Raw genomic sequence first — 25,651 nt, 5'->3', positions numbered from 1 at the left:
TTTTCCCAGCCTCCCCTTTGATTATTTCAGTGATTGTAAATTCAGGCCCTCTCGTTACTGAACTCTCTATCACTCTTCACCCTGAGCTTGAAGGTCTCTTGTCAGATTAGCTCTGTTGAAAAAATGTCCTAACTTTTCAAAACTGGATCGCTTCGTATCTGGCAACCTCCTGGGGAAATCTACACTGTGTTGAAATCCTCAGCTAATCCTTTAGCACCTCCAGGTCCAACTGTTCCAACTCTATCCCCATTGACCTCGAGTTCCAATCATAGAATCCCTACAGTGCAGAAGGAGGCCATTCGGCCAATTGTGTCTGCACCGACTGCAATCCCACCCAGGCCCTATCCCCATAACCCCATGCATTTACTCTAGCTAGTCCCCCTGACACCAAGGGGGAATTTAGCATCTTTGGACTGCGGGAGGAAACCGGAAAACCCGGAGGAAACCCACGCAGACACGGGGAGAAAGTGCAAACTCCACACAGACAGTGACCCAAGCCAGGAATTGAACCTGGGTCCCTGGCGCTGTGAGGCAGCAGTGCTAACCACTGTGCCACCCCCTCCCTGCAACTTGACCTGTTTTGTTAGAACCCCTGTCCTTGCAAATCTCCATTGGCTTCCCAACCCGCAATATGTCAAATTTGAAATCTCTTGTTTTCACCCTCCCATTCCAACAACCCTCACCCCCCCCGCACCCCAAACTTCTGGAACATTCTCCAGCTCTACATATTAATACATCCCTATTCTCTTCCAACTCCAGGTTTACTTTGCATCCCTTCTCCACTTTCCCTGTGGTGGAGTCTTCAGTGGTCATGGCCTCAAATTCTGGAACATTCTCACCAAACTGCCCCCCCCTTGCCATCTCTCTCCTATCCCCTAAGAGCCTCGTTAAAACATGATCTCTGACTTTCCTTCAGTCACCTCCACTCCCCAACTCTCTCGGAGTGTTGTAAGTGTTTGAAAGTTGTTACGTAATTGCATGTTGCTGTTGATGCTTGAACACTATTCTCCCAGCACCAGGAACCCTCTCCAGTTCCAAATGGTTGCTCTGAATGATTTGGGCTGGGGAAGGCAAGTCATTCCTGTACTGCAGTGCTGCCAGGTCCTGTCCTCGTGGCACTCTCCCCAGGGCGGGGTGAGCGGAAAACTATCGGGACACTGCAGTGTCGTACTGAGGGAATGCAGCACTGTTGGAGGCACCGCCATGTAGACGAGAGCTTCACGAGCAAGCAGAGGCAGCGGGTTTGTTTATCCACGTGGACCATTACCGGGGGCCTCAACTCTGTTACTGGCAGACAGCCACCCTTCCCCCAATGGGGGCAGGGTGGGGGAGAGAGCAATGGAGAACGAGGGGTGGGAACCCTGACTGATGTTTCAGTCCCCACGCACTAAGTTCAATTGTAGCCCTAACCCTAACACACCTACACTGAGACCAGCTGAGCCAGCACAGATTGGAATGGAATCTGAGACTTTGGTGTAGTTCAGAATCTCATCACACACTGTTTTGCCCATTGAAATGTCGGGGGAACTGTGAACTTGCCTGCTGGGCCACTTTAACTTCCTCAAGGCAGTTTTGTATAGGATACGCCACTCAATGAGTAATAGAGGCGGCTATGCTGCCAGGATAGCAATGGGGGAAGGCTGATTGCTGTCAGTATTGCGAATACGAAATACTGTTCCATTGCCATGTAGAGTGGCCTTAATGTTATTCCGCAATGCAGAACCCCCCTCCCCCCTCCAAGCAACTCACTCACTCCCTCGATTCATTTTCCAGAGAATTGTTACGCTGAGGGAGCAGAGAGATTCCGCCGCTTGCCAACGTTCCGTCGCTGCGCACCTCCCGGACCAACCACAACCAATGGATTAATTTTAAGATAAACTGCGGAACTACTGCGGAAGCTGGAATCGAAAACAAAAACAGAAAAATGCTGGAAAACCTCAGCAGGTCTGACAGCATCTGTGGAGAGAGAATGGAGCCAACGTTTCCAGTCTGCATGACCCTTCGTCAGAGCTGTGTTAAGTCTGTGCAGCATGGGGTGGTCAAACAGAATGGGAGTCAAATGGATCCAAGCCAGGGTGGCATGGTGGCACAGTGGTTAGCACTGCTGCTTCACAGCGCCAGGGACCCGGGTTTGATTCCCAGCTTGGGTCACTGTCTGTGCGGAGTCTGCACGTTCTCCCCGTGTCTGCGTGGGTTTCCTCCGGGTGCTCCGGTTTCCTCCCACAGTCCGAAAGACGTGCTGGTTAGTTGCATTGGCCATGCTAAATTCTCCCTCAGTGTAACCCGAACAGGCGCCGGACTGTGGCGACTAGGGGATTTTCACAGTAACTTCATTGCAGTGTTAATGTAAGCCTTACTTGTGACTAAGAAATAAACTTCAAACTTTAACAGGAATGGGGATGGAGGAGAGAGAAAGAAAGCAAGAGAGAAAAGCAAGAGCAGAAAGATAGAGACACAAAGAAAAATGTGAGGGAGAAAGATAGAGAGAGGGAGAAGAAAGGATGGGAGAGAGGATGAGAGGCGGCACTAAGAGAATTAACTGACAATGGGAACTCAGAGAGATGATCAAGAGCGAAGAATCTGCAGTGTGAGACAGAAAGAAGAATGGAAGACAGACAAGAGAGGCGCAGATGGAGAGAGTGACAGCCCCTCAGGCTCGGTGCTTGAAGTCCGGTTGGATATGAACTGGGCTGCGGCTTTAATGCTGTAATATCGACAGCCGCTGTAACAGCCAGGCTCCCGAGAAACTGAAGGATTTCTCGCTGCGCTGGATACGAAATGGACGGCACCGAGGAGATGGAAGGGATTGATTTCCACAACACACTCGCAGGCAGTGATACGCAAACTGCAGCTCTTAAAAGAACAACACATCAATTATTGGAAAGAAAGAACATCAGGCGCGTCGCACGCTGACACAGACACGCTACGCTCTTCAAGCTGCGCAGCACTCTGTGTTCCCACCACCAACCATCTAACAGGTCCCAGAGGCAGGCTCCCACGCCGCTGGAGAAAGACCCATCGAGAGTGAAAGCTGCCACTCCATTGATTTATCCCTCACTAAAGCGTTTCTTGCAGCCAAATCAATGCCCTTGGCGGGGGTTGGGGGAGACTGGACAAGATAAACCCAAGTTAAAGTTCCTGGAGATTATGGGGGTGGGGGTCAAGCTATTGAGTTGGATGATCAGCCATGATCGAAATGAATGACAGAGCAGACTCGAAGGGCCGAATAGCCTCCTCCTGCTTCTAGTTTCTATGCTGAGTTGGCACAGCTCGGAGGACAGGGAGGAGTCAGAAACATGATTGGATGAAAAAGAGGTGCATTTATATAGAGCCTTTCACAACCACAGAATTGTTTTCCAACCAATGGAATAGTCTGGAAGTAAAGTAAAGTGAAGTATGTTTATTAGTCACAAGTAAGGCTTACATTAACACTGCAATTAAGTTACTGTGACAATCCCCTAGTCGCCACACTCCGGTGCCTGTTCGGGTACACTGAGGGAGAATTTAGCATGGCCAATGCACCTAACCCGCACGTCTTTGGACTGTGGGAGGAAACTGGAGCACCCGGAGGAAACCCACGCAGACACAGGGAGAATGTGCAAACTCCACACAGACAGTGACCCAAGCCGGGAATCGAACCTGGGTCCCTGGCGCTGTGAGGCAGCAGTGTTAACACTGTGCCACCGTGCCGCCCTCAGTGTCAACGTAATTTCCATTTCTGACCCAGCGCCCCTGACAGTGAAATGCAGCAGCGACAGGATTGGACGCGGCTGTGACGCTCCCCACGGTTGAACATCCTGCTGACATTTTCCGGGATAGGTACAGCAGGCAACTAACCCCGAGTGAGTAATGCGCAGGAGAGAAAGCGGGAGGAAATGGGGTTATAGTCTTCTCAGAGCAGAGGGATAAGGTAAGGAAGGGGAGGGTCAGTTTTGTGTGATCCAGTGCTGCTAGCTCCCGTTGTGGGGAGCATCAGTGGAGTAGGTATCTGCAGTGTCTCAGCTGCAGAGTCAGAACGTGATGGGTTTCAAGTTCCCTTCCAGAGACCTGGGTATATATTGTATACTGACATTCCGGCACATCATAGAATCATTTAGCACAGAAGAGGCCCTTTGGCCTATAGATTCCCACCGACACATTAGAAACACCTGAACTCCTATCTAATCCCACTTGCCAGCACTTGGCCCATAGCCCTGAATGTTATGATGTGCCAAGTACTCATCCAGGTACTTTTTAAAGGATGTGAGGCATCCCACCTCCACCACCCTCCCAGGCAGCGCATTCCAGACCATCACCACCCTGTGGGTAAAAAAGTTTTTCCTCAAATCCCCCCCTAAACCTCCTGTCCCTCACCTTGAACCTATGTCCCCTCATGACTGACCCTTCAACTAAGGGGAACAGCTGCTCCTTATCCACTCAGTCCATGTCTCAGAATCACTGAAGGAGTGCTGCATTGCCAGAGACGCTGTGTTCTGAATGGAATATTAAACTGACGCTCCGTCTCTCCTCCGGGGTGGATGGTAAAAGATGCCCGGGCGCCATTTCAAAGAGTTCCTCCTGGCGCCCTGACCAAGGTTGAACCCGGAATCAACATCCCTACCGCAGCGTATCCGGCCATTGCCGTTTGTGGGATCTTGCTGTGCACCAATAGCTGCCACATTCCCTACAGTGGCTGCAAATGTTTCGGGACATCCCGAGGTCAGGAAAAGCAGCATATAAATCCTCTCTCTCTCCAGGGTGGGGAATCAGCCACAGATTTCACGTGGAGGCAGCCGGATAAGGAGGCTGTGTGGCCCCGGATAAGATGCTCCCCCCCCCCCTCCCCCCGCCCCGCCTGCCTTTCCAGTGACCGACCATCAGTGCGACAGAGGTACAGCAGCATGGGATTGGCCCTGGTCCCTTTGGCACTCAAGGGATGGGGATGGTGGCTGTAAAGGGCACTGAAGTCTTCGATGATCGTATCAAAATGGCGGTGCAAGCTTGACGGGCTGAATGGCCTACTCCTGTTTGTGTGTTCCTACCCCCCACCTCTCCCTGACCCAGGGACCTAGAGCTCACAGTCACCCCTACAGGGGGCGAAACTGAGCATCTTCCTGGTCTGAATGACCCACCTTCAATGGTGCAGTTACCCACTGAATCATCAGGTGGCTTTTTCATACGCTATAGTTAAGAAAGCCCACCAACAACTCTACTTTCTTAGGAGGCTAAGCAAATTCAGCACGCCCGCTACAACTCTCATCAATTTTTACAGATGCACCATAGAAAGTATCCTTTCCGGATGTATCACAGCTTGGTATAGCTCCTGCTCTGCCCAAGACTGCAAGAACTACAAAGGGTTGTGAATGTAGCCCAATCCATCACGCAAACCAACCTCCCATCCATTAACTCTGTCTACACTTCCCGCTGCCTCGGGAAAAGCAGCCAGCATAATCAAGGACCCAACACACCCCGGACATTCTCTCTTCCACCTTCCTCTGTCGGGAAAAAGATACCAAAGTCTGAGATCGCGTACCAACCGACTCAAGAACAGCTTCTTCCCTGCTGCCATCAGACCTTTGAACGGTCCTACCTTATATTAAGCTGATCTTTCTCTACACCCTATCTGTGACTGTAACGCTACATTCTGCATCCTCTGCTTTCCTTCTCCCTTATGTGCTCTATGAACAATATGTTTTGTCTGTATAGCATGCAAGAAACAACACTTTTCCCAATATATGTGATAATAATAAATCAACTCAAATCAAATTAATTCAAATGATAGAATTAGCTGCACTGCTAACAAGAAAAATCTGGATATCTCCATGGAAATGGACTGAGGATCAGTCATTCTGATTGGAGCTGGATCATGATGTTCACTCAATGAAAATCTATTGTTCCGTCTTCAAGAGAGATTGTTGATTTGAGAGATGTATGGAATGACACGGGTGCATACAGCAGGTATGCACACACTGCCTCCCTGTCTCTTTAACTCGATGCTCACTGCTGCCATAGAAACGCTGGAGTCTTTAAGCATTGCTGACAATTTTACCGCAAAGGGCTTTTGCAAATGCCCAGGTTGAGCTGAGAAAAGGGGGTGAGTATTTCATGATAACTTTCCCGTGGCTCTGTGAGTACACAGAGGAAGCGAGCTGTCGGCGCTCCCATTACAAGTGTCGGCCTTGGCTGGGATTCTTCTTGTCGGGGCAGCTCGAGCACCGGGGCTTGTGCCTGTCCCTTTAAATCTGCCCTTCCCCGGCTCATTTCCTGGGTGGGGCATCTTTGCAGCTGCACAGACTGTCCTACCGGGATTCCCACCTCCCAGGAAGCAATTCCGAGAGATGGGACGGGGGGATCTGGGGAAAGCCAGAAGCAGCCCAGAGAGGGCATCAAAGTTCCCAGTGGAGGCCTTGGTCAAGGACTTCTTCTGCTATATGTTTGGTTCAAAGTGGAAGCAGAGAATTACAGAATCAGAGAATCACTATAGTGCAGAAAGAGGCCGTTCAGCCCATCGAGTCAGCACCGGCAACAATCCCACCCATACCCTATCCCCGTAACCCCACGTATTTACATTGCCAGTCCCCCTGACACTAAGGGGCAATTTAGCATGGTCAATCCACCTAACCTGCAGATCTTTGGACTGTGGGAGGTAACCGGAGCACCTTGAAGAAACCCACGCAGACATGGGGAGAACATGCAAACTCCACACAGACAGTGACCCAAGCCGGGAATCGAACCTGTATCCCTGGCGCTGTGAGGCAGCAGCAATAACCACTGACTGTCTCTTCTTCGGTCAAGAACTTAGGACTTGAAACGCTAACTCTGTTTCTCTCTCCACCAATGCCTTCCATTCCTGCGGAGTTTGATCCAGCATTTTCTGTTTTTATTTCAAATCTTCAGCAGCTGCAGTATTTTGCTTTTATTACAGTCCCGAACCTGCCCTCCGTCGACACTCTGGGGGAGAGGGGGCGGGTGTCGGGTGGCGGGGGGATGGGGGGGGGGGGGTGGGGGGGTGGGGGGACTAACAAAGATAAAACTGGAGGGAACAAGACCAAACATCCCGAATGGGTTTCGGCAGACTGCTGAAGGGAAACCGGACGCCAACCAGATCTAAGCAGTGACCCTGCTTCCAGAACACGGAATTGGGAATGTCAAAGAACTGACTGTACCTGTCACATGTTGCTGCAGCTCCTCAGATCGAACGTCACAATCATCTGCAACAGAAAAACAAAACTATTAATAGTGTTCAACAAAATAAACACCTGAATGAATACACACACAGGCATGCGCACCTGCATATACACGTACGCACATACACAAGCCTGTGTACACACACACAAGCCCATATGCATGCATGCACACACACACACAGGCACACACACACGTGCACACACAGAGTCTTACGCGCACATTCAGACATATACACAAACACAAGGACTCACTGTTAGGAAGTGCTGCTGGTGCTTCACATGGCAAATACACTACCGGGTACACCACTAGGTAGAATATATAGTAAAATCAACAGGCCATCTGGTCTAACCAGTCCAACACGCTAAGAGTTTTAACAACACCAGGCTAACCAGTCCAAGCCAGTTACAGACCAGATCATTCCCACGTTCAACTCTGAGAGTACGCTCATTGGCTGCTCCTGTTCCATGTGCTGGTCACTGGGCTTCACTTGGGTGAGGAGGGGGTAACACTTTGACAGGCCTCTTACAGAGTGCTGTTTTATTCAGTGCCAGCACACGTCTCAAGCCCTGGACTTTAACCAAGTTCTAATCTCCGGTGTCTGGAGTACTCACTGTGCTGGCCCTCTGAAGGAGCTTTCTCTTATTGCAATTGTCCACACTCTCTCCACATCTCATTTTAAATGCTTCACCTTCAAAGATTTCATCTGCAGTAATTTCCTTTCGAAAAGCAATCAAGGATTCAGCTTCTGAGAAATCATTCCAATTTCACACAACCATCTGTGTAACTAAACAAATCCTCTTCTTTTTCCGATGTTCTTAAAGATTAAAAATGTTTATTGGATTAGGGGGAACATTGGCACATAAAATTGGAGTCTCATTCACCACACTGAATCAGGATAAAGGGTCAGACGTAAGAGAGAAAGTGAAAGAGAGACATTGTACCCTCATCACAGTGGCTGAGTGAGCTGCGGGGTAATGTAGAGTCATGAAGAGCCAAGTCGCCAAGAGGCACGGTGGCACAGTGGTTAGCACTGCTGCCTCACAGCGCCGGGGACCCGGGTTCGATTCCCAGCTCGGGTCACTGTCTGTGCGGAGTTTGCACGTTCTCCCCATGTCTGCGTGGGTTTCCTCCGGGTGCTCCGGTTTCCTCCCACAGTCCAAAATTGTAAACAGTACATGAGGTTAACAGTTTGTGGGAAGAGTGAACCTGGGGCAAGAACGTAGAGCAAACGGTTGACTCTAGTAATAGCTACAGAGCAAGTGTGTAAGGAGCTATGTCACCGTGATGTCACTCACTGAGAGAAGATGACGGAGAGGCATCTTGCTGGGGCGGGGGTGGCACAGTGGGTTAGCACTGCTGCCTCCCAGCGCCAGGGACCTGGGTTCGATTCCGGCCTCGGGTCACTGTCTGTGCGGAGTCTGCACATTCTCCCCGTGTCCACGTGGGTTTCCTGCGGGTGCTCCGGTTTCCTCCCACAGTCCGTGTTAGGAATGGGTTAACTGCAACCTTCCACTTTAGATCTAATTTGTATGTTAATTGCTTAATAGTACTCACTGGAATATATAAAGGGGTTACAGGCGGCACTGGGTGTCGGGTGTGTATATGTGGAGTTGTAAAAGAGAATAAAATGTGTTTGTGAAGAAGCTGGACTTGCATCATCTTTTATTACTGGACTGCAGCTGAGAGGCTTAACACTCCAAAGATGTGTAGGTTAGGTGGATTGACCATGCTAAATTGCCCCTTAGTGTTCCGAGATGTGCAGATTAGGTGGATTAGTGGCATAAATACATGGGGTTACGGGGATAGGGCCTGGGTAAGATGCTCTATTGGAGAGAGTCAGTGCAGACTCGATGGGCCAAATGGCCTGCTTCTGCACCGTAGGGAGTCCATGATTCTATGAGGGTAGCTCCAGCCAAGTCTGGGTCTTATTTAACCTTTGGAAATAGAATGTAAATAAATATGCTTTCAACAAAAGACCATTGCCTCCAGCAAGATCTCTTCAGGAGTGAGAAGCTATCAAATCCAGAGATTAAACCAGAATAACCGACACATGCCATGAGTTCTGAAGGATCCTGTTGGAGAGCAGATCTCCACTCCATCTGACGAAGGAGCAGCGCTCCGAAAGCTAATGGCATTTGCTACCAAATAGACCTGTTGGACTTTAACCTGGTGTTGTTCAAACTCTTATTCTGAAGGATAGCCAGCTCTTTCCACATTACCGACAATTTACTCCATAAAGGCAGCCATTTGCAGAATTGACAAATGATACATTCCAATGGAAAGGTTCTAACGGTTCAAAGGCTTTTCAAATCAATACGTTTTTCTCTTCATAAATAGGAGTGCACTGCAAAAGCTTACTGCTGTACAAAAATTTGGCTTTATGCTTTTCAGTTACCAACAGAAACTTGGCCTTTTCTTTTTGTCGCTATCTGTTAACTTGCGGTGCTGACGTCTGGTAACTCTCTAAGCTGGACGGAGACGGAAGCAATTTACAAATGGGACAGGCCGATTTTCTTGAAGCAGGGCTATCTTGTTTGAAGGGAGGCCCTCACACAGATTACTGTTCGCAGACTGACCTATTCCACACTGCGCTGAGCTGCCAGCACACAGCCTACTCCCCTCAGGCTCAGCTCAGAATCTCTTGGTAGGCCCCGTTGCCATGGCAAAGGGCACTGCGGAAACTCTTCACCGCATCTTCCAAGAGAGGAGAGAGTGAGCACAGAGGCCGTGATGGATAATACCCAGTTACTGCAAAATTACCTCAGAAATAAAATCACGGCTGGGCCACATCAATCCTTGTGCACCCCAGTGTGGCTCAGATAGTTGGCGATCACCTTTACTGGAAATGCCTGGCGCCAGAGATTCTGCCCCTTCTACCAGCGCTAATGGGGCTTTATTTACTTGATCTGGGAGCACTGGCTCTGACCCGGAAGAAAAAGCTCGTTCCCTTGAACTGCAGGTTCCAGAATGTCAGGCCACCTCTGGCAGCAGAACTGGACGACAACATTAAACAGTTAGGGAGTAAATTCAGTCACAGTGGGTGCCTCTGCAAACAGCCTCGCTTGCGTGGGTTTCCCCCGGGGGCTCCGGTTTCCTCCCACAGTCCGAAAGATGTGCAGGTTAGGGGGATTGGCCATGCTAAATTGCCCCTTAGTGTCCCGAGATGTGTAGATTAGGGGGATTGGCTATCATATATGTGTGGGTTTGCGGGGATAGGATGGGAGGGAGGGCCTGGATGGGAGAGTTGGTGCAGACTTGATGGGCCGAACGGCCCCTTTCTGCACTGTGGGGATTCTATGGAAGAGGAGGTGGTTAAAATTGCCAGTCCACTCTGCCCCTCTAGGTCGGTGAGGCCCAGGGAACTGGGGAAGCACCAAAATCCACCAGCTCAAAAGGCCTTTCATTCTCTATTTACCGACACGGTTTTATTTTAATTTTTCCTACCATTTCCCTCCCACTCCCCGCAATCTCTCCAGAAAATCCTAACTTGCTGGTGGTCAAGTAGCCAATTCAGAGTAAAAGATGGCCGGCTATTTGGCTGCAGGGGCCATCGCTGCCTCACACGGACTCCACATGCAAGCCCTTTCCAAACTGGGATCACTCAATCGCAATCAGGAACTGGCATCCTGGTTGACTTTCCTCATCCTTGGCCCGCCAATGGAAAGGGCAGTTAAAGCTCCCTGGACCTCATCACTACCTGGTGACCAAAAGCTTAAACCTTCTCTCGGCTTCACACTGGAAGGCCCATTTCCTCAGTGAGATATCCGGCCCATTATAATGGACTATCTATCTTCCAGCTCCCCTGCTCTGCAGCCAATCAGCGATGCCCCTGTCCCACACTCCCAGGACTGTGGGGGGAAACCGGAGCACCCGGAGGAAACCCACGCAGACACGGGTGGAAAGTGCAGACTCCACGCAGACAGTGACCCAAGCCGGGAATCGAACCCGGGTCCCTGGAACTGTGAGGCAGCAGTGCTAACCACTGTGCTGCCCCGAAAGACGTGCTGGTTAGGGTGCATCGGCCATGTTAACTTCTCCCTCAGTGTACCCGAACAGGCGCAGGAGTGTGACGACTAGGGGATTTTCACAGTAACTTCATTGCAGAGTTAATGTAAGCCTACTTGTGACACTGATAAATAAACTTTAAAACTGAAAAAAAATGATTGCTGTCTCACGGGAATGAATGCTATGGTCGAGGGGGGAGCATGTGGGGGGGGGGGGGGGGGGGGGGGCGTAGGGCTCCATCCTCTGGAAGGAAAGTGGGTGACATTTTGACTGACGCTCGCAAGGTCCCAACCCCACACACAGCCCACTAACTGGGAGGGTGGGGGGCGGGGGGGGCGGGGGGGGGGGGGAGACATGTTACGGTTGCCTGGGGGTGAAAATCCAGCCTATGGAGTGAGGAGTGAGACGGTTCTTAATAAATCCCCCCGCCCACCCAGCCTGCCGCCGGGCCCAACCTGGTTACCCTAGGGATGGTGAGGAGGGAGCTGCCGTGTCTGGTCAGCTGCACTGCGGCCAGCAGCTGTTTGCCTGAAAGCTGGTTCACACACCAGCTCCCCCCGCTGCTTCCTTCCCATCTACTCAATAATGCATGTGTCCTTGGATGGTACATTTTGTCAGTAATAGCCAGAAATTAGTCAAACGTAGTCGCATAAAAACCCCACCCTCACTAATATTTCTCCTTCCAGCCGTGAAGCCGCTTGTCAGAATGTAGCAGAGGCACAGAGAGGCCGCCCACGCCTCGCCTTCTGCTGGTCCTGACCACAGGCACACAAGTCAATTAGAATCTTTCACATTTCCAGCGAGGTCTGTGTTCGGATCGGGAAAGGAGCCGCACCAGTGGATGGAACAACCGCGTTCGGTCCCAATCACTCCCAGCTCAGAGAGACAGGGGATCGGGTAGAGTGAGGCTCCGGCCTACCCAGTGCTCCCAGGTCAGGCACGGCACAGGCTGTGCGCCCGGCACTCATGCCAGGGTCATGCCCATCAGTGCCCCCTTCCCCCCCCCCCCCCCCATGGCTGGGTCATGTAGGACTGGGGGAAAGACACCTAATCTCCGTGGGGGTAGCAGGCCGCTATTCCAATAACAGTAAATCTCTAATGCCAACTTCCTGCCCCCGGTGCCAGAGAGGAGAGCAGGGAACTGCAGGATCCCTCTCGTAACTTTATCTTTAAAACGGTTTTCACCTGCGGGAATGGATGGGTTCCAGCACCACTGTTCTCCTGGATTCCCGAGTGGGGCCCACATTCTCCTCGGGGAATCAGTACGCTTCATACCGAAACACCAGAGGGAAAGGTCACCTCAGCTGTTTCTGAGACCAAACTGCCAGGGCCAGTGCGGGGAGGTGTGAGCTGCCAGTGCGGGGAGGTGTGAGCTGCCAGTGCGGGGAGGTGTGAGCTGCCAGTGCGGGGAGGTGTGAGCTGCCAGTGTGGGGAGGTGTGAGCTGCCAGTGCGGGGAGGTGTGAGCTGCCAGTGCGGGGAGGTGTGAGCTGCCAGTGCGGGGAGGTGTGAGCTGCCAGTGCGGGGAGGTGTGAGCTGCCAGTGCGGGGGGCTGTGAGCTGCCAGTGCGGGGTGTGACTGCCAGTGCGGGGAAATGTGAGCTGCCAGTGCGGGGAAATGTGAGCTGCCAATGCGGGGAGGTGCGAGCTGCCAGTGCGGGGAGGTGCGAGCTGCCAGTGCGGGGAGGTGCGAGCTGCCAGTGCGGGGAGGTGTGAGCTGCCAGTGCGGGGAGGTGCGAGCTGCCAGTGCGGGGAGGTGCGAGCTGCCAGTGCGGGGAGGTGCGAGCTGCCAGTGCGGGGAGGTGCGAGCTGCCAGTGCGGGGAGGTGCGAGCTGCCAGTGCGGGGAGGTGCGAGCTGCCAGTGTGGGGAGGTGCGAGCTGCCAGTGCGGGGAGGTGTGAGCTGCCAGTGCGGGGAGGTGCGAGCTGCCAGTGCGGGGAGGTGCGAGCTGCCAGTGCGGGGAGGTGCGAGCTGCCAGTGCGGGGAGGTGTGAGCTGCCAGTGCGGGGTGTGAGCTGCCAGTGCAGTGGTGTGAGCTGCCAGTGCAGTGGTGTGAGCTGCCAGTGTGGGGAGTTATGAGTTGCCGGTGCAGTGGGGGGAGCTGCCAGTGCAGTGGTGTGAGCTGCCAGTGTGGGGTGTGAGCTGCGAGTGTGGGGTGTGAACTGCCAGTGTGGGGTGTGAGCTGCCAGTGCGGGGTGTGAGCTGCCAGTGTGGGGTGTGAGCTGCCAGTGCGGGGTGTGAGCTGCCAGTGCGGGGTGTGAGCTGCCAGTGCGGTGTGTGAGCTGCCAGTGTGGGGTGTGAGCTGCCAGTGTGGGGTGTGAGCTGCCAATGCGGGGAGGTGTGGATAGGCAGAGCAGGGAGCCCTGGCCCTCAGGAGGGGGGTGACTGGACGGTACTGCACATACGGCCTAAGGCTGACCTTTCTGGAGCCCAGGCTTACGGCCTGTCCATTAAGGACAGAGTTCACAGGGCAGCCTGACAATTCCAACACTCGATAAGGCCCTAACAATGTGACTGTACTGATCTCAGGAGAACACAGGCTGGCATTACTGTTTCCTCATCAGAGTTATTGCGGAAAAGAGAGACTTGTTGCTGAAATCTTTCCTCTAGGTGCTCATCAGGACAAACACAAGAATACCAAATTTCCAACAAACACAACAACTTCTACTGCAGGAGAAAAGGGTGCGGATTTGGTTGGCAAGTCAACACTGATTGGCTGTGGTGTTGCCATGGAGAAAGTACTGCAGAACAGGCTCAACATGACTTCCATGAACAACTTCCTGTCTTTGTTTTAAAACATCTCCCTTATTCTCTCAGCTGTCCAGGTCACTCAGACTGAGAGAGTTATTTTGCTAATTATTGGACACCTCTGACCCTCTGGCTATCTATCTGTATTGAAGTGACCAATCTTTCCACTAAACTCCTTAAGGACTCGTCCATCAAGCATCCATCCTGGCTGGATTTGAGATGAGAGAACATTCCGGTGGCCACGAGCACTCCCTTTAAACTGTTTGCTTCAATCGAACCCCTGCACAAGCTTGAGTCCCGATCTATGCTGAGTTGAGCTCTGTCGGGGTAACGAAGGGGAGTTCCAGCACCCTGGGGCTGGGGAGGAGATGACATTAACCAGCACTCCAGCTCCTAGTAACACTTAAGTGTCTGGAACAAGTGCAGGTGTTGAATGAAAGGTAGAACTTGTTCAGCTGCAATGCCCCTCATAATTGAATAGCCAACCAACAGTCATTGCCTAGACTCGTCAACGAAAAAAAAAATGCTTGGTTGTGTGGCTTTCAGAGTCAGGATTCAGAGAACTGGGGAGAAAGTGGGGTTAAAAAAGATATTTATAGGAATGTGGAAGCATTCACTCCCCCACTAATCCCCACCAACAAGCCCTCCTCAGCAAACCTAATCTAATGATAGGGAAAGGTCTCCGTATCCAGTCAGGGCAATGTCTGGGGGTGGCACAGTGGTTAGCACTGCTGCCTCACAGACCAGAATTCGATTCTGGCCTCGGGTCACTGTCTGTGTGGAGTTTGCACGTTCTCCCCGTGTCTGCGTGGGTTTCCTCCGGGTGCTCCGGTTTCCTCCCACACTCCAAGGACGTGCAGGTTAGATGGATTGTCCATGCTAAAATTGTCCTTCGTGACCCAAAATGTGGAGGTTGGGGGATTAGCGAGGTAAGTACGTGGGGTTAGGGGAACGGAGCAGGGGGATGGGCTTGGGGTAAGATGCTCTGTTAAAGAGTCAGTGCGGAAGGAGGCCATCCGGCCCATCGAGTAGGGGTTCTATGACATTCTCTACGAGTTGTATTCCGGCTTTGGGTCACTGTCTGTGTGGAGTCTGCACGTTCTCCCCGTGTCTGCGTGGGTTTCCTCCCACACTCCAAAGATATATAGGTTAGATGGATTGGCCATGCTAAATTGCCCCTTAGTGTCCAAAGATATGTAGGTTAGATGGATTGGCCATGCTAAATTGCCCCTTAGTGTCCAAAGATGTGTAGGTTAGGGGGATTGGTGGTGTTACAGAGATTGGTGGGGTTAGGGGGACAGGGCCTGAGTGGGATGCTCTGTTGGCAAGTCAGTGCAGAGCCGATGGGCCGAATGGCCTCCTCCCGCAGTGTAGGGATTGTATGATTCTCTGACTGGGCGACACAACAGCCAACATCACATTTTCACTCTGAAACTACCTCAGGGAGCGAACCCTCTCAGGACTTGTGACCAACTCTGACTGAAGTTTGAGGCAAAGTGGCAGCATCAGAGCAAAACACACTGACATGGAGAAACAGGAGCTGGTGCTCCAGGCTCATTACCGGCTGTTTTGCTTTCCTTGGCGAGCGATTGCTGAATGAAAGACGCTTGCTACAATTTTCACAAGTCTGTCGCAAGTGTTTTCCAGAGTTCAGCACCCCAGCCACTCGCTGTAAATGGACCTATTGCCCCCTCGGATCTGGAGAGTTCCTTTCCTGTCTAAAACCTCGTTAAGTGATCACGGCAGACCAACGCTACAAAGAGGCTTTTGTCGTGTCGCCCTGCGTGCTCTCCTGTCTTTACAAAAGACTGACCCAGAATCATTCCAGTGAGGTGAGGCATGATTATAGACCAGCAAAACCCCTTTTGTTTACATGAAATTAATGAATGCACAAAAGACATTGTTCCACTGAGATCATTCTATTCCTTACTGCCTTTTAAAACAAAAAAAAACACCAAATAATTCTATAATGTCCCTGACTACAGCCACTGTAAAGCTCACTCTGAGGGCGGCTGGTGTTCAACTTCCGCTGCCTCGAAGATTCACGAGAGAGAGAGAAAGAGAGGGAGAAAAGAGAGAGAGAGAGAGAGAAAAGGAGCAAGAGAGACAGAAAGGAAGGTGGGAGAGAAAAGAGAAAGAAGAAAAAGAGGTGGAGTAAGGGAGAGAGAGAGAGAAAGGAGAGAGAGAAAAGAGAGAGAAAGGAAGGAGAGAGAGAAAAGAGAGAGAAAGGAAGGACAGAGAGAAAAGAGAAAGAGAGAAGGAGCAAGAGATATAAAGAGAGAGGGAGCAAGAGAAAGGAGAGAGAGGAGAGAAAGAGAGAGAGAAAGAGAGCAGAAAGAAAATGAGAGAGTAGGGGAGCAAGAGAGGGAGAAAGGAGACAGAGAGAAGAGAGAAACAGAGAAAGAAAAGAGAAAAGAAAAAGAGAAAAGAGAAAGGAAGAGAGAGAAAGAGGGGAAAGAAATTGCGAGAGAGAATGGTCTCTGAACCCTCCCTCAATCAGATATCCAGGATTTGGTCCATCAAGTCAATTAAAAGTTAAAAGTCCCCAGAATGCATGAGTGACCAGAACTGACGCTGTCCCTTGAACTGATTTGTTTAGATATCATGGAGCAGAATCCAGTGGATCACAGAATCCAGTGGATCAGCCAAGCTCTCTGGAATCTGGAATCCAGTGGATCAGCCAAGCTCTCTGGAATCTGGAATCTAGTGGATCAGCCAATCTCTCTGGAATCTGGAATCCAATGGATCAGCCAATCTCTCTGGAATCTGTGCAATTGGTGTCCTTTACATTAGGATTTGCTGCTTAATTTTCTGCCCCTACCCCCCCCCCCCCCCCCCGTATCCGCTGATTAAGAAGGGGCATTGGCACAGGGCACTGTTCGGCTGAGGCTGTGCCCAGGGCACTGAGGGAGAAACACCAAGGCTCAGGAGGATCCGAGAGCCAGCCCCCTCCAGCCGATGTACACTGTTAGCGCTGAGGGAAGGGCCGCCAACCCTGGTCTGTGCAAATGGGGAGAAGCAGCGGCAGATGTCATTAATTCACGGTTGACTACACGGCGAGGGCGTGGAGTGGAACACAGGCGTTTGGATACTTGACCCTGTGAACCCCCCCGCAGGGAAATGTACAGAGAATTACCACAATGCCGTGCCTCGCCTCACTCACAAGGCCACGTTAATTAAGCGTAAATCAAAAATTACACAAACATTAAGGCGGCTGCAAGTCAGGGAAGCATGAGCGACACAGCAGAACAAAGCCGTGTCACTTGAAACTGAATCTAACCTTATGTGGCTCACAGGACTGCGAGGTGGAGAGGGAGAGATGAAGAGCTTGTGAAGCATGCACAGAATTTATATCCATTCCAACAAGAGCTTAATTGAGCTGGGTGCACTGGAGACCCATTCTGGGTTGGCAGGACAGGTGGCAGTCACCCTCTACCCCCAGCTAGCAGCTTCCTGGGCTAAGCTTCAGATACTGAGGCTGCATTGAAGAGTGGGTGGAGAGGGAGGCAGCAAATGAGAGAGACAGAGAACAAGGGATGAAAAAAAATGCAGATTTCTCCTCTTACAGAGCGCAATCATTTGATTCCTTGATGGCCCTCTGTGTAAATCCAGCAGAGTGGAGCTGGCTTTGATGAATAGACAGACGCAGCTCCAGGCCTTTCACTGCCCTTGGCTTCGAGAACAAACTCAAATCAGGTCAAATCCCCACCACACAGAACACAGAGCACATCAGTCAGAGCTGGTAACAGCATCAGCAGGGACAGGGACAATAACTGTGACCATGGCTCTGACTGTATCTGTACTGGCTGTAGCTACAGCTCAGATTCCAACTGTAACTGTCGCCGTGACTCGGGCTGTGCCTGTTGCCGTGACTGTCACCGTGACTATCACCGTGACTCGAGCTGTGACTGTCACCGTGACTCGGGCTGTGACTGTCACCGTGACTCGGGCTGTGACTGTCACCGTGACTCGGGCTGTGCCTGTTGCCGTGACTGTCACCGTGACTATCACCGTGACTCGGGCTGTGACTGTCACCGTGACTCGGGCTGTGACTGTCACCGTGACTGTCACCGTGACTCGGGCTGTGACTGTCACCGTGACTCGGGCTGTGACTGTCACCGTGACTCGGGCTGTGCCTGTTGCCGTGACTGTCACCGTGACTATCACCGTGACTCGGGCTGTGCCTGTTGCCGTGACTCGGGCTGTGACTGTCACCGTGACTCGGGCTGTGCCTGTTGCCGTGACTCGGGCTGTGACTGTCGCCGTGACTGTTTCAAGTGCTGCTGTGAGTGTAACCATGGGTTTGACTGGGATTGTAATTCCAGTTCTGACTTTTTCCATCCCTTTCCCAATCTGACACTGCCGAATATTCGAACCAACTCCGGGGATAACTCTGCGCAGCTCCGTCCTCTTCAGCTCTCTTTCTCACTTGCCTCAGAGTTGGCTTCCCGTGCCTCTGCATGGAGTTGCCTCATTTGTCCACAGGATTCCTGCCAAGTGCACCTCAGGCTTCGGCCTGCGATTCATGCTCCTCTCCGGCCCCATGCCGCAGCACCAGCCGGGATTCAAATCCGTAGTCAGGCCGCTGACACCCAACCTCACATTAACAAATCCTCGACAGATTGTCGGCTGCTATAAACCGGGGGAAAGTAATCCCGGAATGCGCCCTGCAACACTGCCTGAGCTCCTGAAGGGCGGTGCCAACACAGCAGCATGGGAAGAGACTAGGCCGTGAGCCTGCCTTCCTGCTCAAGGACTGATGCTGAGAAGAGAGGGGGTTAAAATCAGGGAGGTGGGGAGGAAATGCAAATGTTTCAGGTTTGTTTGGAGCTTGTTTAACTTTCTTTGTGGTGGAATTATCTGCCACTCGCGCCATGAAGACTGGCCACTTGGAGACAGCGCCGACTCCCGTGGAGCCTGTGGTGAGACAGACGGCGAGCGTTTTAGAGTCACGGGGAGGAATTTTCCCGTTCCCCTCACCACGGGAATTGCAGTGGGCGGGACACGGACCAGGCATAAAGGGCGGTTGACCCTGAGCGGGATTTTCCGGTTTTGGGGCGAACGTGGCCGGATAAACCCGCCCTTAGACTCATAGAGCTTTAACAGCAGAGAGGGAGAGAGGGGCCTTTCGGCCCATCATGTCTGTGCCCCACCGGGGGCTCAATGCCCCACTGCATGACGCCATGGATCAGAGGCTTCAGGTAGATAGAAAATTAGCGTGATATATTTTTGAGAGACAGAAGAGAATCAAGAGCTTTACTCTAACAGGTTCATTAGTGTCTAATTCGATAGATTCTGCAAGCAAAGAAAGGTGATCCTTGCTTGGCAGGTGCCAGGTACTGGGACTAATATCTCATTAGGTGTCTGACGATTACAGAGTCTCTGAAAGATGCAGTGCGGGGAACCGGCCTTTCAACACACCTGCTGCTTCAGGCATTCAGTATCCGGTGACAAGACTCCACCTGCTCCGTGTCACACCCTCCAGGACTCTGACAGGGCTTGCTCCAGTTTAAATCCAGCTCCTCCTCAGTTTCTGCAAGAAACTATTTCCCTTTCATATTTACTGGGGGGCACAGGGCTCAGCTGCCCTTAACGGGTCAGGTGCAGCAACCTGGGTATAAGGTAACGCTCCTTCCCTCCCTCCCTCTCTCCAGAGCTCCCAGATCAGGTGAAACACGAGCAAATCAGAAATAAAAGCAGGAAATTCCCAGCAGTTCTGGCAGCAAGTGCGGAGAGCGAAAGAGTTAACGCTTCGAGTCTCTACCACTCTCCTCCAGGGGCTCTGAAAACTCAAAATGTTAACTCTGGTTTCTCTCACCACAGGCGCTGCCCAGACCCGCAGAGTTTTTCCAGCATTTTCTGTTTTTTTATTTCTGATTTCCAGCACCTGCAGTATTTTGCTTTCATGATATGAACTCACACTTCAATACATGTTCCTAACCTGGACTTGGTCCAGGAGGCAGCATTCCAACATTTGCAGATGCCACAAAGCTTAAGTTTATTTATTAGTGTCACAAGTAGGCTTGCATTAACACTGCAATGAAGTTACTGTGAAAATCTCCTAGACGCCACACTCCGGCGCCTGTTCGGGGTACACTGAGGGAGAATTTAGCACGGCCAATGCACCCTAACCAGCACGTCTTTTAGGACTGTGGGAGGAATCCAGAGCACCCGGAGGAAACCCACGCAGACATGGAGAGAACATGCAGACTCCACACTCCAAGCCAGGAATCAAACCTAGCTCCCTGGCGCTGTGAGGCAGCGGTGCTAACCACTGTGCCACCCACTAGTCACATTCTTACCCAGTCACTCAACCTATTTCCCTCTGCAACCATTCTGCATTCTCCTCGCTGCTGACTTTTCCACCTAAGGGGGTCAGCAAATCAGGACACATGAGGCTGAGTTCTCTGCTGGTTACGCTTTAACTCCGTGTTAATGGTGTGGAGTAATAACAACAGAAGACAGAGGGGCAGGAAGAGAACATTCGGCCCTTCGAGCCTGCTCTGCTATCCAAGATGATCATGGCTGATCTTCCGACTCAACCACACCCTCCTGCACTGTCCTCACATCCCTTAATCCCCTCAGTATCCAAAGATCCATCAACCTCTGTCTTCAAGCCACTCACTGATGGTACACTCGGTCCGGGAGCTGAGTGCCATCCTGCAGGGGCAGGGGTGGATCTGCCAGGATTCCCCGACGGACGAGGAATGTTCCTGCACCATCCTGTTGTAAGGAAAAGCCCGGCAGCGTTCCTGCCAACAAAACTCCAGATCCTACATCGAATGCTGTCACCTCAGCCCCCTCCCCCTCCCCATCCCCCTCCCACACACAGACATGTTTGCACTTCTTGGCTCTGCCACATGCCATCTGTGAGCCCGGAAGTGGGTTGGAAATGAGATGCTTTTCCTCCGACATCTGCTTCCGAGCTGGAGATCCTAACACGGTTGGTTTGTGGAACACTTGCGATGGTGTAATTATAGAGCGTGGAGCTGAAATATTCATGTAGAATTGACACAGTGAGGCCACGAAATGATACAGGAGTAATTGCTAACCAGGCCCGAGGATCCTTAAGTGCTTTTATTTAAATAACCAAAAAAAAACTTCTGAAAGTGATGTGCGAGAGAGTTCGCCTTCGGAGAATGCAGCAAGTGAGGCGCAGAACAGGAAAACAATTGCTTCTGCATTTATTGAGTGTGTTGGAATATTGGATGTGAAGAGTTATGTGCCCGTCCGCGCCCTGCTGTGCTTTCAACCCATTCACTTAAAATGGGCCATCCCCTTGTCCACCCTCAGTTTAAGTCTAAATTTATTTATTTGTGTCACAAGTAGGCTTACATTAACACTGCAATGAAGTTACTGTGAACATCCCCTAGTCGCCACACTCCTGTTCGGGTACACTGAGGGAGAATTTAGCATGGCCAATGCATCTAACCCGCACACCTTTCGGACTGAGAGAGGAAACCGGAGCTCCCGGAGGACACAGACACGGGGAGAACGTGCAAACTCCACACAGACTGTGACCCAAGCCGGGAATTGAACCCGGGTCCCTGGCGCTGTGAGGCAGCAGTGCTAACCATTGTACCACTGTGCCCTCTCCCCCCCCCAGTGCATATCATGATATGTCTACGGTCGTTTTTTTAATTCATTCATGGGACATGGGTATCGCTGGCTGGCCAGCATTTATTGCCCATCCCTAGTTACCCCTGGAGGGCAGTTGAGAGACAACCACATTGCTGTGGCTCTGGAGTCACATGTAGGCCAGACCAGGTAAGGACGGCAGATTTCCTTCCCTAAAGGACATTAGTGAACCAGATGGGTTTTTTCCGACAATCGACAATGGTTTCAAGGTCATCAGTAGATTCTTAATTCCAGCTAGTGTTACTCATACTCCAACATTGCCCAGAGCTCTCCAATAGTTGAAATGTTAAATGCCTGGATTCTGCTGTGTGGAGAGGGCGGCACGGTAGCACAGTGGTTAGCACTGCTGCCTCACAGCGCCAGGGACCTGGGTTCGATTCCCAGCTTGGGTCACTGTGTGGAGTCTGCATGTTCTCCCCGTGTCTGCGTGGGTTTCCTCCGGATGCCCTGGTTTCCCACAGTCCGAAAGATGTGCTGGTTAGGGTGCATTGGCCATGCTAAATTCTCCCTCAGTGTACCCGAACAGGAGCCGGAGTGTGGCGACTAGGGATTTCAACAGTAACTTCATTGCAGTGTTAATGTGACACTAATAAATAAACTTTAAAGAAAAATCATTGGGTTATTTTTTTTTTAAGTTTCATTTTCTTTGATCATTTTCATTGATTGTTTATTTTAAAAGATATTGGGAATGGGTGAAAAAAGTGCTATTTGACCAGGTGGGGCGATTGAATGTGGGTGTAATGTGATGAAATCTCCAGGAATATGTCTGTCCAGAGTGGGTAAGTGGGAAATTATTACCCAACGAAGGTATGAATAGTGTTCAGTGAACTGGGGTTTTTAATTGTCTGGCTCACAGATGCACACAATTAGAAACCGCAACATGAGGCCCTTCCATCTCTTTCTCATCTCCGACCTCTCATTAGTCACTCTCGCCCAGCTCGGTTTTACCAAGCCAGATACAGAGGCCCGGGGGAGCAGAGAAAAGAGTGACCCTTACTCTGCTGTGTGTCCTTTCCGGGGACAATCACCACACCCCTCCCACTTTAAGTCCTTGATACAATCTTCACTAACTAACTCACTCGGCGCTAAATGTTAACGAAACATTATGTACATGAGTTGGACAATTATAAATCGAATCTTTGGGAGGGGGTTTTCCTGTTTCTTGTAAAGTTGTGTAATTCTGTAATCTGAGATACTTCCACACGACCAACATTAACAGGTATTGCAATAATAGGTACCTCCTCTGGCACAGGCAGTTCATTGCTATTTATAAGTTCATAAGATATAAGAGCAGAATTAGGCCATTCGGCCCATCGAGTCTGCTCCGCCATTCGATCATGGCTGATATGTTCCTCATTCCCATTTTCCTGCCTTCTCCCCATAACCCTTCAACCCATTACCAATTAAAAATCTGTCTAACTCCTCAAATTTACTCAGTGTCCCAGCATCACCACACTTTGGGGCGGCGAATTCCACAGATTCACAACCCTTTGGGAGAAGTAGTTTCTCCTCAACTCTGTTTTAAATTTGTTACCCCTTATCCTAAGACCTCTCGTCCTAAAATGCCCCACAAGAGGAAACATCTGCTCCACGTCTCCTTTATCCATAGCTTTTATCATCTTGTATACCTCAATTTGATCTCCCCTCATTCTTCTAAATTCCAGAGAGTGTCGGTCTAAACTGTTCAATCTCTCTTCAAACGACAAACCCCTCATCTCTGGAATCAATCTAGTGAATCTTTGCTTCCTCAGAGATATCAGTTATGTCTATAACAGGTCGATCAGGTACTTTGGTGCGTACGGTTTCAAAAACATTTCTTCACGGCAACACTGACTGCTGGAAAGTCTCTCTATTCCTCAAATGATCCTTATATTTATGAATGATCCATCCCTCAACATCTGTTTTGGTATGACAGGGGTCCGTCTGGTCTTAGGATTCCGGAGGATCACTTGATCCACGAATGAAGTTCCAAGTTATGCAATTTAATATGACTTTTTTTTTAATGTTGCAGTGATGAAGGCTCATTGATAAAATCTTGAGATTTATATGTTTAAACATAAACACTTTTATTGGCAGGCTTTAACTATGTACAGTTCCAACTGTGGTTTTGCATGGAACTGTTCCATGTAGGCTTGCTGCTTAACAAGTTCTGTTCTAGACTCATCTCTGAGTCCGTGACTACGTATTTCACTCTGTGTGTGGTGCCACTCTCCAGTCACACGTTGACCCTTGCTCTGCCTTACACTATAGTGTATACGGTGCATATTAATTTAATTTTTATTTATTTGTCACAAGTAGGCTTACATTAACACTGCAATGAAGTTACTGCGAAAATCCCCGAGTCGCCACACTCCGGCGCCTGTTCGGGTACACTGAGGGAGAATTTAACATGGCCAACGCACCTAACTTGCACATCTGTGGAGGAAACCGGAGCACCCGGAGGAAACCCACGCAGACACGGGGAGAACGTACAGACTCCACACAGACAGTGACCCTAGCCGGGAATCGAACCCACGTCCCCGGCGTTGTGAAGCAGCAGTGCTAACCACTGTGCCACCGTGCCGCTACATATCATCACAATTCCACACAGCCTGATGCCTTGACAGTTCTTTCACAATTTCGGTCTGTCACGTGTGAAGGAATGGTCGGGGTTCTCTGTTCCTGCTACTTGGGCCCTGAGATAAAATTTCTTCCCTTTCCAGCATTTCAATTCAGCATCTTTTTCATCGATCATTTGCTCACATTGCTTCTTGTGGCTTTTCTGTTCGTGTGACCGTTTCGGCAATCCTGTTCGGACACGTTGGGAGAATTCTCCCGTCCCGCCCGCCACGGGGATGGTAGCGTGGCGAGTGGGACAGAAGACCACACCAAGGTCCATTGACCTTGGGCGGGCTTCTCCGGGTTTGGGGCGAGCGTGGCCGGAGTATCCCACCCACAATCTCAGTCTCTTTCTGTCTGAATTGCTGATTCTGCTGTCAATTTCATTGTTTTTATCTCTTCAGTTAATTTCTCATTACCCAGCTTCCTCCCTCAAGCTCTTATTCTTCTGATTCAGTTCTTCACTGGACGTGTTCCTATCTTCTGGCTGTTTTTCTTGGGACTTCAGCTCGTTATCCAATTGTCTTATTAATTCCTTCTTCTTCTTAACTTCATTTTGGAATTTTTTCAACCTCTTCATTCTCCAAGTTCGCTGCCAGCCATTTCATCTTGTTGTTTTAATGTCTTCTTTAGAGCTTTAATTCTTTTTGCTGATTCCTCTTTATATTCAATATTTCCTTTCCTTTTGAAGTCTTTAATTTCTGCATTTCTTCCGCGGTGAATCCATCATGTTCTTGCTGGACACACACATTTCACAAATGGAATCTTCATTTCTACTCGTCTTAACTTCAGCTAAACCTTTTGGCTTCTCTGTTGATTGGGTCTGTCTCTGACGAAATGTTGACTTGTTTCCATTCTGCAATTCTCTCATTGCCCTTGTGGGCCTCCTTTTGGGGTCTTTCGTTGCCCACTTTCCGGGGTGCTCTTTTGCCTCCTCTTTGAAGTCTTTGCCGCCTATGGATCTTTTTTGAGAGTTGCCCTCTATCTGGAGTCTGTCTTTTGCCCTCTTTTTGGGACATTCAATTGCCTCCTTTCTGAGGTCTTTGTTGCCCCACCCTTGAGGTCTTCATTGGTCCTCTGAATTCTTCATTGCCTCCTCTGAGGTCTTCCCTTGCCTCCTTCTTGGGGGTCTTCATTGTTTATGGACCTTTGTTTTAAAGAGTTGCCCGATACTCTAATTTTCCTGGCCATAACCATTTGTTCTTTCTTGTGGTTGCTGCTTTAAGTGCATTGCATTATTTTAAGGGTATTACCACTTTAAGGGTATTACCTCTTTAAGGGTATTACCTCTTTAAGGGTATTACCACTTTAAGGGTATTACCTCTTTAAGGGTATTACCTCTTTAAGGGTATTACCACTTTAAGGGTATTACCACTTTAAGGGTATTACCTCTTTAAGGGTATTACCACTTTAAGGGTATTACCTCTTTAAGGGTATTACCATTTTAAGGGTATTACCTCTTTAAGGCTATTGCTTCTTTAAGACAGTTATCCTGTTTCA

The 25,651-nt window shown here is 50.4% G+C and overlaps 1 protein-coding gene across 1 annotated transcript in view; it reads right to left on the bottom strand.

Annotated features, from left to right (window-relative positions):
- The window catches only part of LOC144487246 (kazrin-like), a gene marked incomplete at its 3' end in the record, with an annotated part of 225,346 nt that overhangs the window by 131,260 nt on the left and 68,435 nt on the right, over positions 1–25,651 (bottom strand). Inside the window, exon 2 of the mRNA XM_078205330.1 lies at positions 7,146–7,190. Within this exon, the coding sequence (XP_078061456.1) occupies positions 7,146–7,190 (45 nt within the window). The remainder of the gene's footprint in view (positions 1–7,145; positions 7,191–25,651) is intronic.

The sequence above is a fragment of the Mustelus asterias genome, unplaced genomic scaffold (genome assembly GCF_964213995.1).
Source record: "Mustelus asterias unplaced genomic scaffold, sMusAst1.hap1.1 HAP1_SCAFFOLD_672, whole genome shotgun sequence".
Taxonomy (NCBI): Eukaryota; Metazoa; Chordata; class Chondrichthyes; order Carcharhiniformes; family Triakidae; genus Mustelus; species Mustelus asterias.
The sequence above is the reverse complement of the archived record's forward strand: the minus strand, read 5'-3'. Positions and strand labels throughout refer to the sequence as shown.